This window comes from Chamaea fasciata, unplaced genomic scaffold, assembly GCF_029207755.1.
Source record: "Chamaea fasciata isolate MVZ Bird 193981 ecotype frontalis unplaced genomic scaffold, bChaFas1.0.hap1 SCAF_1, whole genome shotgun sequence".
Lineage (NCBI taxonomy): Eukaryota > Metazoa > Chordata > Aves > Passeriformes > Sylviidae > Chamaea > Chamaea fasciata.
This window is the reverse complement of record NW_027094086.1, coordinates 135,142,076-135,158,412: the sequence shown is the minus strand read 5'-3', so window position 1 is coordinate 135,158,412 and position 16,337 is coordinate 135,142,076. Positions and strand designations below refer to the sequence as shown.

General features: G+C 40.6%; 1 protein-coding gene across 1 annotated transcript in view; it reads left to right on the top strand.

Moving 5' to 3' along the window:
- Positions 1–1,127: 1,127 nt before the first annotated feature.
- The window catches only part of DNAJC1 (DnaJ heat shock protein family (Hsp40) member C1), a 108,865-nt gene continuing 93,655 nt past the window's right edge, over positions 1,128–16,337 (top strand). Inside the window, exon 1 of the mRNA XM_066198951.1 lies at positions 1,128–1,399. Within this exon, the coding sequence (XP_066055048.1) occupies positions 1,235–1,399 (165 nt within the window). The 5' untranslated portion in view covers positions 1,128–1,234. The remainder of the gene's footprint in view (positions 1,400–16,337) is intronic.

The following is a 16,337-nucleotide window of genomic DNA, read 5'->3' as shown; positions in this document are numbered from 1 at the left end:
CATATGGGATATGGAAACATGAGTTTGAATATCAATCTAATTAATATTTAAATAGTTTATACAAAAGGGAACAGTTTTGATAGTAGAGAATACCTAAGACTACTCTATACTTTATGAGTTGGAAAATTGATAATGGTTATGTTGGTTCAAGTCCTTACTCAGAATTGAGCAGAGTGTACTTTAAAGCCACATCTTGATATTCCCATGGAGTACCCAAGGAAGCGCTCTACTGTACAGTGATTCTGTGCATGGCAGCTAGCTCCTCTTAGGTGAATTCAGGTGCAGATAAGATGGGCATTTGAGGTTTTTTTTTTCTTAAATTGAAACCCTATTTTTTAAAATTTAGTTTGTGGATATTTGTCAGATGAGTGGATCTCTCTTTTCTTAAAAAGATTCCCATAGTGAGTTATTAACCAGGCCTAGTTTCGAGAGAGGCGAAACAGATGGGATGTGCCGAGGAGTCTGTCCGTGGCAGAGAAAACTGATTCAACGCTGATAATTTGTATTGTTCGGCCATTAAGGTTCCATCTAATTTCCCATCTAGCGTTCCAGGTGAAACATTTCAAATTAATTTTAAGCAAGGAAAGAACGAAAGGTCCGGGGACACCACCCTGAAAATCGAGTTGCTACTAACAACAGGGTGGAGCGATTTTAGGGTAAAAGATGTTACGGGAATCAAACACGCCCTTAAGGAGTTAATGAAGACAGAAAATCGAAAGGAGATTTTGCGCGCGGGGACCCCGCAGACACCGGGGTTCCACGGCCACTGCGAGAGACCGCAGCCCTCCCCGTGTCCCCGCAGCCCTCCCCGTGCCCCCGCAGCCCCGTGCCCCCGCAGCCCCGTGTCCCCGTGTCCCCGCAGCCCGCCGCCTGCGCTCCCGCTGTTCCCGGCGGGAAGGGCGCGGGACGGGGGAAGGGCGGGGCGGGGCGTCCGCGCGCACTCAGCTCGCGCCGGCAGCCGCTCGCGCCCTTCCCCCTCCGGCCTCTCCACTGCGCGAGCGCCGGCGGTTGCCGGGGCGCGTGACGTCACGAGGCGCGGAGGCGGCGATTGGCCGGGCGGGGAGCGCCCCCCCCACCCCTCCCCCGCCGTGGGTCCGCCGTGCCGGGGCCGGGCCGGGCCTCGCGCGTCCCCTCAGTGCGGAGCGGCCGCCGCGGTGAGCGCGGCCTCGGCGGGGCTTCCCGGGCGCGTCCCCGCTCCGCCGCCGCTCCGGTGCCGCCACCGCACGTGAGGGTCATGGCCCGCCTGCGGCCCGCGCCGCGCCCTCGGCTGCTGCCGCTCCTGGCGCTGCTGGCGCTGCTTGCGCCCCGCGCCCGCGCCTGGGACAGCGGCGACCTGGAGCTCTTTGACCTGGTGGAGGAGGTGCCGCGGAACTTCTACGACTTCCTGGGGGTGCAGCAGGTGAGCGAGGGACCGAGCCTACCCGCCGCCGTCCCCTGCCCTAGCCCGTTCCCGCGGGCCCCGCCGGTCACCGGCGCCCGTGACCCCGGCACAGCAGCTGGGCTCCCCCGCCGGCCCCTCGCCCGCTCGCCTGGCGCTGTCACCCTCCTCCTGCCCTGGCTCCCCGGCCCCGCGGGTCGGGGCAGCGCGTCTGTCCCTTTCCAGCCTTTCCCCTCCCACCGCCGGGGCTCTGCTCCGCTCCAGGTACTGCTCTGTTACTGCTCCTTCCTGCCCCACCGTAAATCAGTTCTCCTTTTCCCGCTGTACCTTTGTGTGTTCCTACTGCCTGTTGCTTTTCTGAACGTACCTTATTTTCTTCAAATGCATCTACAGCCAGACAGAAGTAGCTTCTGGGGTTTTCACACTTCCCATTCATATCGTCGGTATGGCAGTTTCTCACCTTTCCCTCATTCTGCATAGCTGCTAGTTCCTTATCTTAAGATTGTGCATCGCCATGTGTTGCGGCTCATATTTTCTCTCACTCATGCCACGTAGTAGACTGTGACCCTTTGCTGTGTTAATGGCTTGTAGATTGTTGAATTTATTTACTTTCCATGTATCTTGGTTATTGTGCGTGATTTTCACCTCTCTTCGATGAGTAATACCTAAGATTATCTTAAAGAATTTATTATGCACCTTCAGTTAATTTTTCATGCCAGTGTGGTCAAGACAGGAACTCCTGTTAGGAATACTTTTATCCCATGGTTCTTGTGGGCATCTTAGATGTGGTTGCTGGTTTCACTGCCGCTTGGCATCTTCAACTTTTATCACTTGTCTGAGCTCCCATGTGCTGCCCTTTCTTATCTCTTGATGCTCTGCTCTGTGTGTGACCTTGCTCAGTGTCTCTGCATGCATCTTAACAATTTTTTTTTGCTTTCTTCCAGTCAGTGTTCTTCTCCTCAATAATGAAATGCACAATTTTTTATATGCTGTTATTTCACCAGAGTCCCCAAAAGACATTTTGCTCTTTCTCTGTCCCCTACAACCTTCTCTCTCCAGTACTATATTCTGGTGAGTGATCCTGTTTAAATGGCTTCCCTGCCAACCTTGAAGTTTATTCTGATGTAACTCTTGTAGATTTTGAGAGTAATGACTGTATTTTTAGGTGCATTTCGTTAAGGCCATGTCTAAAAAGAGAGGAAAGATATCTGCAATGTATAAATGTCCAATTTTGGAAACTACTGGCTGTTGTTCTGGTTCTGACTCTGTTTCATCTCTTTCTTTCCTTCAGTCCTTCTTAAGCATCCAGTGTTAAATACTGTGGAATACCATCATTATACAACACAGCGAGCACTGCTATTCATGTTTCATTCTCAAGACCCTAAAAATCTAGGTGTTAATTCTCAAAGACAATTTTAGTGTTAGATAATGTAGGAATGCAAAACTTTGTTGGTGATGTTCAGGTCTGGTATGCAACTCTTTTGTTAACGTCTTCCACAGTCCTTTTTTCTAGGGCAGAATCTGTATCTTGCTCTGTATGTTTAGCAAAATGTTAATTTTAACAAGAAATTATTCTTCTAGTTCACATTTCTACTCCTAATCATAGTGGAAAACTTGTATCACTTGCAGTGTGGGAGCAAGGAAGAAGTTGGTGGAAGTGCAATGCAAATGAAACCAAGTTTTTTTTTGTTTGAAGTGTACTTTCGTTTAAAGTGCTTGACACTCATCATGTCATTATAGGCAAGACTGGAAGTGTACATAGTGCTGATACTTTACACATACAGCAGAATAGACCTGTGAGTGGAATAACAGAGCATGCAGTGTTGGAAGTTGAGCTTCAATAGAAATTTGTAAGATTGGAAAACGCTGTGTGGGTTTACAGGTTCTTTCACACTGTATCCTTCACAGTGCTGTAATTTCACTTTTTGTAATTCTCATACTAGAGGTTTCCTTCCCTGAGTTGGGGTGGTTTTCTTGTCAACAAGAGTTGGCTGTGTATGTGACAGTAACCTTTATGACCGCACCTTTGAACTGTTTAATTATCTTCCATTCATCAAAGCTTGCTTTTCCTCCCACCCATTCCTATTTCATTGCCTTGTGTCATATCCTGATAATATCTTGCTTCACGTACTTCTGGGGGAGAGAGTACTTCTCCATTATGCAGGGTGTAATTCCTACATCTGAGATATGGATGCTCAACTGTGTTTGTTAACAATAGTGTATTAGGTCTGCCAGATTTCTTCTAAACATGTCATCTTGTGTTTTGAAAAAATATAGGGAATGACTCCAATGCTTCCTTAAGGCATTAAAGTGGCTTAGGTTTTGATGGGAGAATTGTGGCACTGATTTTTGAACTCATACTCGATGTCAGAAGCTGATGTTGACCTCAACTGACAAGATGCAGAAGGCATTGTGAGAGGTGCTGGAGCTCTGAAACAGGCTTTGGTGAAGCCCCTGGCGTGTGGATTTTTTCACTGAAATTGGAGAGAAATGACTGGGGGTTTGTTTTGTTGCTGCTCTATGCTTGCAGGAGTATGGATTTTGTGTTTTGCCATTCTGAGGGCTTTGTGGAAGCCTCCTGGCATTGTCAGGTAACTCACCCAGCTCTGGCAGGGTGTTATGTTTGAGCTGCTGTAGTGTTTTCTGATACCAATGGCAGAGATAGAGCATGATCTAAGCGAAGTGATTTTTGTTGTGGTTTTGAGTGTGGAATGACAAAGTAAAAATAAGATGGTGAGTGTCTTGGCTGTTCAATAACTGACCTTTGTTCCTGACTTCAAAGAGCAATTGGCTGAGCAATCTACAAATGCTCATGGAAAGGTTGAAGTTGGAAGGTCCCTTCTTGTCCAACCCCCAAATGTTAGGGCTGAGCACCTGGATTAAGACGTGTCTGATTTTTATGCAAGGACACAATCTCTCTATTTGGGTTTTAAATAGATCTAATAGTAACATAGCAGGAGGAAGTCTTGCATTGTTACATTGTTACTATTGCTGTTCTGACCAATGTGGGAATTGCACTACCCTTTCTTTCTTTGGTGGTTCTTAAAATGATGATGTGATTAACTTAAAGGACTCATTTAAAACATTGCTGTTTTCAAGAAGTTTGACCTAACAGAATGGGGATGTAACCTTTGGTTTGCATTTCCCTGTCCCCCAAGTGGTTACTGAAGAAAATAGAATCATAACCTCTTGACAAATGTGATGTAATAATTTCAGTAATCACTTCAATATAGCCAATTTCAAATCAACAAAGGAATCAGGGCCAAATAGTATTAATCTAAACACTTAGATGAAGCAGCAGAATTAAACCAGAGGCTATGCAGACTCAGTATTATGATGACCTGTTACCTGAGATTGAGGACACAGAAATGCGATGTTAACTCTTTGGAAAAATTCCAAGATCTGAGGAGCCACAAGCTTGTATGGTGGACAAATGAATGGGACAAATTAATGTTATCTTCTCTTACAGCTTTTAATAGTTGATACCTTCATGAATATGATATGCTTTGGATAAATCAACTTTGCATCAATTGAACCTGTGGATCTCCTTCCTAAAATGTGCTTTTGATTGTAACTTGCTAATAGAGCTTCAAGGGAATTAATTGTTTCTACTTTTTTTTTGGCTTGCAGCCAGGAAGGCACTAGAAGCCTCTGAATGTCTTTTGAAACTTTGTGTTACATTTCTTGGATACAAAGGATCTGAAGGAGAAATTTTTAGTAATGTTGTTTGTGAAGATGTATCAGAATGTATGAGCTGTAGTGCTGGAATTGAGCTGTGTGGAGCCCTGTGTTGCGTGTCAGGGCCAAGGAAGGTCTGCATGAGGCTTTGGCTTCCACTGGTAATCACTTAAGGGAAGGGGCTGGCTTTGAAAGCTGTGCCAGGCCTGTGCAGAGTAGGGAAACAAACACAGAAAGGCTCTCTGGGTGCTCTTTGAGGTGGTGGAAGATGCCCTGGGAGCTCAGGTTCTTGAGGGAGAGTAAATGAGTAGGGCTTGCTGGCCAGCATGGTGGATAAATATATAAATTTGAAATGAAAAATGATGCGAGGGGTATTTTCTTCCATGTTGGCTTCCATGCCTTTCTTATGGCACGAGCTTTATCTTGAACCAGGCTCTGATGTGTTCATGTGGTTTTACTGTAGAGAACTGAGAGCATTATATCTACTGCAAGATGATGCTGCAGCACAAAGTTAGGACTAGGTATACAGAACCTGATTGTGGTCTGACAGCCTGTGAGACATTGATATGTTAGTAACTCCAAGAAAGTGTATGACATGAAGACCGAGGAGCTGGATTTCTCTGGCTGTGGGAAACCACAAGCTTTTCAGATGAGCTGGATGTGTTGGGCTAACAGGCGTCTTCCAAGAACGCTGGAACAGATGAGCTGTTGTGTACTGTGTCGAGTCGCAGGATCTGACAGGGTTATGTCTGTAGAATGCCATGTTTGGTGCTGCAGAATTGATGTCCTTACTGTTTGCATTTCAGGGTTTTTTTGTGGTTTTTGGTTTTGGTGGTTTTGTTTGGTGTGGTTTGTTTTTTTTTGTTGTTGTTGTGGTGTGTTTTTTTTTTTTTTTTTTTTCCCTTCCCCCTTGTTGTTGAACTAATTCCGGGCTGGCTGCATGTACTCAATGCCTGCTTGTGTTGAAACCTGCTGCTTGCACTCTTGGTTTCATATCTTGTGATTCAGTTCTCTCCAAAAGGAATCCTGTTCATCCTCCAGGACTGCTTCATGATATGCAGTCAGTAGGTTCAATAAATAAGTTTGCTTTACACATGCACTGCTGGGCTGCGCTAAAAATATGAGGTATCTGCATCTTTTTAAAGAGTATGGTTTCTAGTAAATGGCTGACACTGAATTTTACCTCTTGCCATTGCTCTGTAAGAAGAGGAATGAACACCACAACAAACTGTGTGGCTTTTATGGTATTATCAAGTGCTACTGGAGATGGAAGAAAATTCTCAGTAAGGTGTTTCTACGTGGTCGGTTTTATGCAAGTGCATTGTCTGATGGCATGCGATACGTACATCACCACAGTTCAAAAGCTGTGAATTTGTATGTTATATAAGTAAAGTTCTTGGATGTAAATTTAGTAACATATTTTTCAGAAATAATGGCAATCTCAGAAGATTTTAGTGTTGTTTTGTCTGACCCTGCTGTAGTTCTGGCTTTGAATAGGTTATTGTCCAGAGAAAAATCCACATTAAACTATTTTTCCTGTAGAACTTCTGAGGAACTTAGAGTACATGGATTGGTCCCTTCAAGTGGGAAGAAACAGCTCTCCCTCATGTGTAACTGTCCAAGGAATATTCTTAAGTCCTGCTCAAGAACAGCTTACCTGTACCCATGCAGTTCTGTCTTTCCTGGCAGGCAAGGTGCACATAACTAGAGCAAGGAAGGAGGGAAATGAGGAGAAACTCAACAGTTTGCTCTTCTCAATGACAAGCTGGATCACTCTCCATAGACACATTTTGGTTGCTCTTGTAACACTTCAGACTGTTCTCCTCCCTGCTGCTTTTTAAGGTTAATGTACGTGGGTGCAGTGTTGCTAAAATCATGGAGTGTGCATTATCTGCAAACGTTTTAGCAAAAATCTAGGTTGGTGGTAGTGGTTTGGTCTTCCAAGCTTTAGAAGTATTTGCTCAAGTGAGACAAAACTTCACTTGCATGTGATTATAACATCACTTTTTCACATGATTGTGTCAAAAGTATGAGCTGTAAGCTATTCTTGCTTTGTTATGTAAGATTATTTTGTCTTGCATGACAAAGAAGATATTCACTGTGGCCTTCAAAAGTGTTGTGCTGTGAAATGACATGGAGCCATGTAGCACCTTGGTGTCTCGCTCATTTCTGACGAATCAAAGTTGTTCAGCTCGTGATTAAACATCGTGTCTAATGCTCTCAGCCTGTTTCAAGATTGCTTTCTACTTCTTGTTCAAAGTATGATGTTAAGGAGATCTGAATTGGAAAGCATTAGATTTTAATGCACCGTCAATTGCAACATCAGAGTTCTCAGTTAGAAAGGTGAAATGTTTCCATTTTCTTGCTCCAAGCTTTCAGAAAGAATTAACTTCCCTAATACACAACTGGGTTATAGTAGTAGCAGACCTTTATATGGACACTGGGGGTTTTTAGTAATTCCTGAAACTGTATTTCTTCAAAGCCCATGAATTATGCTGTCAGCATTGAGGTAGTAATAGTCCATTGCACTGGTTCAAGCAAAAACAGCATCAGAAAATCCAGTTTTGTTTCTGGTGGCTTTAACTGTAATGTCAGTTCATTCCATAAAAGTAATTGTGGGTTTTTTTCCCAGTGTGTTACTGGGGCACAATTCTGTATCCCTTTATGATTTTAAACTTCCTTTCTAAATCTGTTACATTGAAGTGATACATGGAACTGAGATTTTCAGCAGTTCTGGAAACTCTGCTTGTCCTAAAAGATGTAAATTGTTAAGGTTGTGTGAAGTCATCGTTGAGTTTATTCACTTGGATCCTATAGAACAAAGTTGTTTCCATTTTGAGTACTTTAATGGCTTGTAAGAGTCACCATAGAGAAGTGCTAATGATAACTGCCACGTTTGTAACTGGGGATGGTGCAGGGTACAGGTTTCTGTGTCTTTTGGGATTTGTTAAAAATTGCTGAACTTACAGGTAAACTGCTGATAGATAATATATTCTACTCTGTAAGGACCCTGTCCTTATCTTTTTGTTCGTCGTTGTTGCGTATAAAAATGATTGAAACATCTAGACATGTAAAGCTTGTATTTTCCATAAAAATGGCTTTTCTGTATTGTTGCCTGTTAAAATTTTGCTTGGATGTTGTCCAAGAATTTTTTTTCTTTCATTGTTGTCTCCTTTTTTCAAGACACAAAAGTGCTTTGGAATCTACCAATTTAAGTAGTTTTAAAGACACTTGCTGTTAACTTTCCCTGACAATTCATTCATAGAGTCCTTCCCTGGTTTCTTTCAGGTTATCTTTTTCTTCTTCCTTGCTGTTTAGAAGGACCTACAGCAACAAGAAATTACTGTGTTTAGGAACTCAGAGGAATTGACAGTATGAAAAATACAGTAAAAAGGATAAAACAAGCAGTCTTGAATTGGTTTTGTTTTGTTTGGTTTTTTTTCTGTCTGCAGCAGTAATATTGTTTCAGCTCTTTCTTTCTATGCTTCTTGCTTCACTAATCTTTTAAGGATATATCCATAATAATTTGATCTTCAAACTGTAGAAATAAAAATTGTTTTTCTGGGGTTTTTTCCTCTTTTTTATTTTTTTTCCCAAGTAGTTCTGTGTTTGACCTGTAATTCATTGAAGGGATTGACCAGTTTCTTAGTGTAGAAGGATGGGTAACCTGTGCTGGTGCCCTTTGGTGCTTACAAGAGGCTTGACGTTTTATGCTTGTTTGGAATTCATCTCCTTTGCTGAAGTTCTAAGTATGTGCCCATGTTGGTGTCTGAAGCAGCTACATAATTGATCTAACATGGAATTTTGTAAACAACTTCCCAGTGGGCCTTTTACTGGTTGACTGCTGTGGATTGTAGTCATCATATTTGTCTGTTAAAAAAAAAAAAAAATCTTAGAGGCAGCCTTAATTTCATTCTGTTGAATGATAAAGCTTTTATGCTCCATCTAGAGTCATTTTACAATGAAGATTAACATGGTTTTCTAATCAGATCTAGAGAAAACTGTAGCTTTAAGGGAGATATTTGGAGGTATCTATGGTGCTATTTTAACTTTAAGTATATGGTAAAATTTAAAAAATAAAATGAGAATTCAGCATGTAAGATGTTCCTTAATTGGTTTGGTGCTTCTTGTGCTCTCAGCAGAGCCGGTAACAAAGAGTCTGTGGTGCTGTTGTGCAGCTGAGCCAGTAAGAATGAGAGTATAAGTGATAACAAAGGGGGATTTTTTGTCTCTAAGAATGGGTCTGATACACATTAATTTCCTCCTTTTATTCGTTTTAATATCTGAAATGTTTTGGTTTTCCACGGAATCCTAGTGGGCTAACAAAAATCATGCAGCATATGAAAATCTGCAGTCTTGCTTTTGATTTGCTTCTTAGTCTTTGTGCTTTTGCTTAGCTAGATACTGTGCAGGTTAGAAGTTTGCTTCTCTTTTGTTCTTTTTTCCCTTGCAGTGTAAAATTGTTTGGTTTCCCTAAATTATGAAGAGATTGGGGGTTTCTGGGTTTCTTTCGCTTATTGTTTGTATGAGGGTCTTGTTTGGATGTTATAACTCTGGATAAAAGTGATTTGTAAACAGTCTCTTGTATGTGGCAATGTTGTACACGTGGTGTATGTTACAGTTATGCAAAATGTTCATAGTTTAAAGCAGGATTGTGTATTCCTGGTCTCCCATCTGAGAGTTTGCTTCAATGACCTGGTTGCAGGCCTTGCAAACTGTTCTTACTGATGTCAAATGAGCAGTGGGATGAGAAGTGAAGAAAGTTCCTGTGCAGTCTCTGATAGATCTGAAATTTATCCTTATCTGGAAAATATATGGAGGAAAGCAGACGATGCATAGGAGCTCTTGAAATAAAGTCACTCAACGATTCTGTTATGACTGAAGAGGGAGGGAAGAACTAGAGGGGTCTTGTCACATGAGCTGTAATTATGAAATGCTGCTGTCTCCAGTACTGTAAAGTACTTTCACTTGTTGAAGGAAGCATTCAGTGCTGATGAAGACATGAGAAAGCTGTGAAATAGCCTTATTGCATTGACTTAGGTTCACCTTTAAGGGACAGTGATTCTTTTTACCTACCCCTAAAACTATTACAGACAATTTTTTTTTTACTGTGATTGATCAATGCTTTATTGAATTTTATTGATTTATTTAGCCTAAATTGGTTTTATCAAATTGATCAGTTTTAATTCAGGTTTATCAAACTGATTTAGGCTAGCTTTTATATTCAGTATTCACCATTTCAAATTCAGTGATTTCTCTAGTGTTCTCTGGGATATAAATGCCGTGATGGGAGAGTGAAAGAGTTTGTGTGCCATTTAACTTTTTGACAGTCTTAAGTCATAATATGAGTTGCTTTACTGGATGTTGGGTCTAACAGCAGCTGCTAAAATGTTGGAGTACAAAGAAAGTCTGTAAAATTTAATCCTATATGGAAGCCTCTTCCCATTTCCTGTTAAGATTTATTAAAAACCTTATTCAATTCACGCATTTCTTTCAGTTGATTAAAAACTTGAAATAAATGTGTTGTCCAGTCTGAGTCTACCTATCTATTGAATAAAAAGTATTTCTTCTGTCCTGTTGTAACTCGTGTGGCTTTCAGTTTCTGTTCTACTTCAGAATTTTCTATTTCTACTTTAGTAGCCTTTTCACACTCCAAGTTAAGCCAGCAATATTCAAAACAAAGCAATAAATTCCAGTGTTGGCTTGTGTCTGTTGAGAACAGAGTTTCCATAGTTGAAATACACATTGAGGGGATCAGCCAGTCAGTTGTTTTTTTGCAGTTTATGATGGTGAAAGAACAAACTTCTTCTGTACATAAGTTGTGTACTGTATCTGAAAATTAATTGTAGCTAACTTAAATTCATTCTCACTTACATAGTACAGAGTTCGCATGCTGGAGTGCACCATTAGTCCATTTAGTAAATATCTTTTGGTTGTGTTTTCTGGTTGAGTAATACTAGGTGCTTAATTAGAAAACAGTTGTGTGAGTTTTTGGTTTTGTTTTAAAGGAAATAAAAATGAAACCAGTTGTTTGCTGGAGAGATAGAAACTTAACCTATCAGCGAGTTACTGACTTTAGAATTTCATCAATCATGATGAGTTTGGCCTTTCATACACTTACACTTCTCTTTCTTACTTACAAACAGATATGATCTGTAGATGCCTTAATTTTCTGGAGGAGGTGCAGACCTCTGTTTAGTGAACTTGGATTAAAGGACAAGAGCTGTTAAAAAACAATTTGATTTTTAATGCACTTGAGAGTACTGAGCACGCTTGCCTTGTCTGGGTTGCAGATGCTTAATAATAGTCTGGAATTGTCTTGAGCAATGCATCCTGGTGTCTGTGGGGGCCTGTTTCCATCCCATGCTCTTCTTGGTCTCCAGTTAGGGCACCCCTCCATGTTGTCCATAAGCTGCTTGGATACATTCAAGGAATGTTGAATGCTGTCAATGTGCTTTCTGGTTTCTGCCCTTGTTTCTTATTGTTTGTGCATTTCTGTATTATCCTTGCACTTCTTTCTTTAATAAAAGCAATAAAGCCAGTGGCAATAGATGGTGTCACTGGGGAGCACATGTGAACCTAACCATGTTTTGCAGTCCATTTGCCCCCTGTACCTTTCAGCTGCCACAGTTTTTGATTAACAATGCTCAAAGGTGCATTCCTGGTGCTACCTTTCAGTCTGGTGCTGTTCAGTGGATTTGTAGAACTGTCAGCAATGTGTCTTGGATCACTTAGTGATTTATAATAGCCAGCTGCAAGCCCTGTTCTGTTTAGGAAAGGTGTAGTTTAAGGCAACAGTCTTACACTAAATCTTCTCTCTCACTTTTTTGCTAGATCACTTGGTTTGGTATTCCCTTGCTTGTGTCTGGTACCTACCCAAAACATTTAGTGTCACTGCATGCTTGGCTCTTCAGGTTGTCTTTGAAAATGCTGAAAGAAGCCAGACCCAGCACCAATCCCCCAGCAGGAGACTTTTCAGCTGCCTCTTCTCTGCCCTAAAGACTGGCCATTAGACCTTGCTTTTTGTATCCCGTTCATTAATTTTCTATTTGTAAGACTTTTCCTCCCATCTTGTGTTAAGTTAGTCACGTTAATAGCCTTTGGTATGGAACCTTGTCAAAAGCTTTTACAGAATTGCCAGGTCCCTGGTGGTATTTTCTTTGCAGCACTGGCTTATCTTCCTCACCTGCAGGTGTGCAGTTTTTATATAAATTTCTTTCAGCAGTCTCAGGTGATAGCCATGGTCCTGACTTACTAGCATCTTGTTTGTCTGTTTGGGGTAATATGCATAATATATATTTCGAGGTGAATTAGCTGCTCTTGACTGGCAAAGAACATGTTGGTGTGGGAATCTCTTTAGCCTCTCCAACAGGGAAGATTCATTAAGTGAATTATTAAATTACTTGGCTGTAGCTTTGTTCCTGAGTGAAACTTTTCATCAAGCAGTCTCTAACATCTTGGTTTTGATTACATCTGGAGAAATAAAAGGGTTTTGAAAATCAAATAAATTGCCACTCTAGTTTGCTTGGACAAATACAAAAGCTCTCAGTAACATGCTGGAAAGAAGTAGACAACACATTTTTTTAGCTATGCATTCCATGGATTCTAATGGAACTGGCTCAAATATCTACCATGTTGCTGTTGTGGTTATTTATCAGTAGAAGGAAGAAAAGCTGCTGTTATGCCATTTTTCCTGTTTGGTTAGCTGCTGCACATGAATAGTTGAGCATGTTTTCATAGTAACCCAGGTTTTTAATTGGCATATCCCTAGGGAGTTCGGGAATGTATCATCTGCTTCTGGTCACTGGCCTCAATTCTGTAAAATCTGTGATGGACAGTAGTTCTCTTTTCAGGCAGTAAGACGGAGGGCTTGGGCTTGTGTAACTACTTGAGTTAAGGCTTAAGCAGAGTAGGTTTCTATCCTGTCATCCCCCCCCCCCTCCCTCCTTATTGACTTACTGTTCCTTTATACCATAGTAAATCAGTGGATTTATTAATTCTGCAGCATATTCTGTGGTTTGAAACAAGTATATTGTTTAGAAAACAATAAGATTATGTTAATTCAGTTATTGTCATTTTGATGATACCACTTACTTGCTATGTCTTTGCTTATTCTTACTGGTTTAGGCAAGATTTTGGTATTGCATTGTTTGTTGTGTAAATCACAGTGAAAACTTCAATTTTGTGTTTTCTATCAGATATTGGCATTGTGAGGAGAAACATGACAGAGTTTTATGAAATGAAACTCTCACTTCTAGAAGCTTTTAAAAGGTGGAGACTTGCTGAAATAACTGTTGCAGCCGGGAACTTGTTTGAAATAGAGGAGCTTTAATTGAACATACTAAAGCTAAAAGTTGTATCAGATAAAGGGTATTGAATTTCAAGGTTTTAGTACAGTTCTTTATTGTATAATCAATTTTCTTTTTCTTCTAAATAGAGTTGATCTGTTTATTGTTCAGGGACATAATGAAGTTATAGTTCTTGGTCCTATTTAAAGGAATTAAATGCTGTCTCTAATCCTGTATGTTGCTTCCATGCTGTGCATGCACCTTGACTGTCATGGAGAGATGAGAATTTAGGGTAGACTGTGCTTTTTGCAGGCATCTGCATGTCTGATGTGGTACATGGGGAAGTCAAGTTAGAGAACACAAAGAAACAGTGTCTAGAAAAAAGTGTGGGGTAATGAAAGATGAAATCAGACTGTTTTCTGGGAACAGTTGTTTTGTGGGTACAATGTGCTGGATGCAAAGTTCAGGTGGAGAGTTTTGTAGCAGAGGATGTTGGTGGTAAATAATTTCTGATTTGTGTTCCATTTGGGATTGTCTCTTAAAGGCTTGTCTTAGCCTGACAGCAAATTGCAATATATGGTTAGCTTGATTTTTAGGTGAAACTGAAATATTTAATTCTCTCAGTCTCTGAAGATGTGTGTTTGAGTGGGCTGTATTTATATCCAAAATGTTTAGGTAGTACTACATTCTTGAATAAATTTTATTTATACAATTTATTATCCAATAAATTTTATTTTCAAAGGAATAGTGACAGAGTTGGAGAGAAATGCATTTGAATTAAAAATCACGGCCTGACAATAAAAAACTTTAATCTTGATATTGTATTTCCTCTTTTAAATTGTGCTGTTTAAAGTTTTCAGTACAAAATATTTGTTGGCATTCGTTTCATAATATCTGAAGTCTAAAAAGTAATTTGGGACACCTTCTGTTTAAAAAGTGCTCTTGTGTAGGTTGCCATTTTGCATTGCAGAATGTTGACTTCCCTTGTAAATGTGTTTGTATAAATAAACACTGCTCAACATTGAGTGTGAATATCCATGTTTTCTTTCTAAGAAACATTTGTTCCTTTGTCTTCTGTATGTTTGACTTCCTCAAAGTTCAGATTTTTAACACAAAAATATATTTTTGTAAAAGAAAATATGACTGGTATTTCGACAACTGTTAACAGGGGCATATCTTCTTAAATTTCAGACCTAAAGGAAGCAGAAGGCTGTAAAATGTGTGTGTCTTCACTTCTGGCTGCATTCCTGTAGCTTCTCGGGTCTTTTCTAACAGATTAACTCAAAGACACTGTCATTGAATTAATGGTATCCCATTATTATCAGGGTATTGGTTATCCTGTCTGCTGTCATGAGATATGAGAGCCTTACATGACAGCTGGTTAGACGTGATTGGATTGATACTATGGCCAGGAAAGACAATACTGGACTGGTTGCTTTCTGAAATTGATTTCTCAGTCAAGATAGAATTGTATCTTGATCAAGTATTCAATATTTTGCAATTCAGTTAAGACAAATATACAAACTATTTCCCATTCTAGCTGCAAGTGTGGAACTTGCTGTTGTCATACACCCAAACACCCGCCCCGCCCCCAGCTTACACCAGGGCTGCTGTGGAGTGAGTGTTTGGCTGCAAGCCTGAAAGGAGTACATAGATTGTAGTCATTGCCACACTTCATCTGAGTATCAGATTCACAGGATAATTTAGTAAGATTATTGTTTTGACTGTTCTTAAGGGGTATCTTGCTCAACTAGAGGTTCCTTTTGGACTCTCCACTGGCAAGTGGTGGATGGATAAAAAGATTCACACACAAAAATACTGTCAGTGTTCCCTCTGACCCTCCTCCCAATCTATTAAAGGATTTAGGCATGAAAGTAAGAATGCCTAAAAAGATGGAATCTTGTATGAGTTGGCAAAGCTGAAAAATAACAAACTGTCATGATAAAAGTCTAGTCTTCTGTCCAGTTATACAGTGAAACCAGTATTGCCAGTTAAAGATGAGATGGTATGAATCCTGAATTGGTGGTAAAAAGGAAAATTAAGACTCCATGAAGGACATTGATCTCTCAGATACTCTAAAAACATGGAAAAATCCAGTGAAATGTGGGAATTAACAGATCTTTCCCCCTCCCTCCCTGCTTAACTGTTGGGTTGTGGGGTTTTTTTGGTGTGACTAAATTAGTATAAAATGTATTAACTTCTGTGCTAGGCTATGGTTAGTGTATTTGAGATAATTTTTTTGGTCTAGAAAATGCTGATCTGACTCTCAGCCCAAGACTTGTGCTCTGGGATTTTGGTAGTAACAGATTCCTACACAGGCAGTAGGCACCTTGAAAACAGGATTTCTTTTCACAAGGATTCAGTCTTGCAATGACTTGGTTAAGGAAAGGAGGTGAAATAATACTCTAGATGAGCTATACTAGTGTAAAATCCATCAGTTAAGCTGATGTGCAGGATAGCACCTTGCTGAGGCCCAACACTATGGCAAGAGGAAGGAGAGCAGAAGAATAGAGCGAGCCAGCATGTGCTTGGAATAGGAAGTTACTCCAGGGAAATTTCTGATTGGTCAGTCTTGCTAACTGCCTAACAGGCTTGAGGTGTTCTGTATTACATTTTTAAGATAAATATCTAATTGGTGATTTTAGCAGGAATTATTGCTTGTGTTCTGGTGGAACTGTTTCTTTTCAAGCACCAGGAAAAGTGCTGCAGTTTCTAATATAGCCCAAGGAAAGGAGCTAATCTTCAAGAGATTCATTGCTGATCTTTTGATGACATTTTGAAGTTGCATCTTGCTTATTATGTTGTCCTTTGGTTTCTGTTTAAGTCGGACCTTGGTGGTTTTGTTTGGGTAAAGTATGAATACCTACTCTATTTTCTGGCAAAGCCTGGTTCAGATGATATTTTGGAGGAGTTGATCTTCGGTTTCTAGGCCACAGCCTTTCTTCTAGAGTCCCATCTTGACAGAGAAGAGCAAAGCCAGGTTTTCTTCTGGT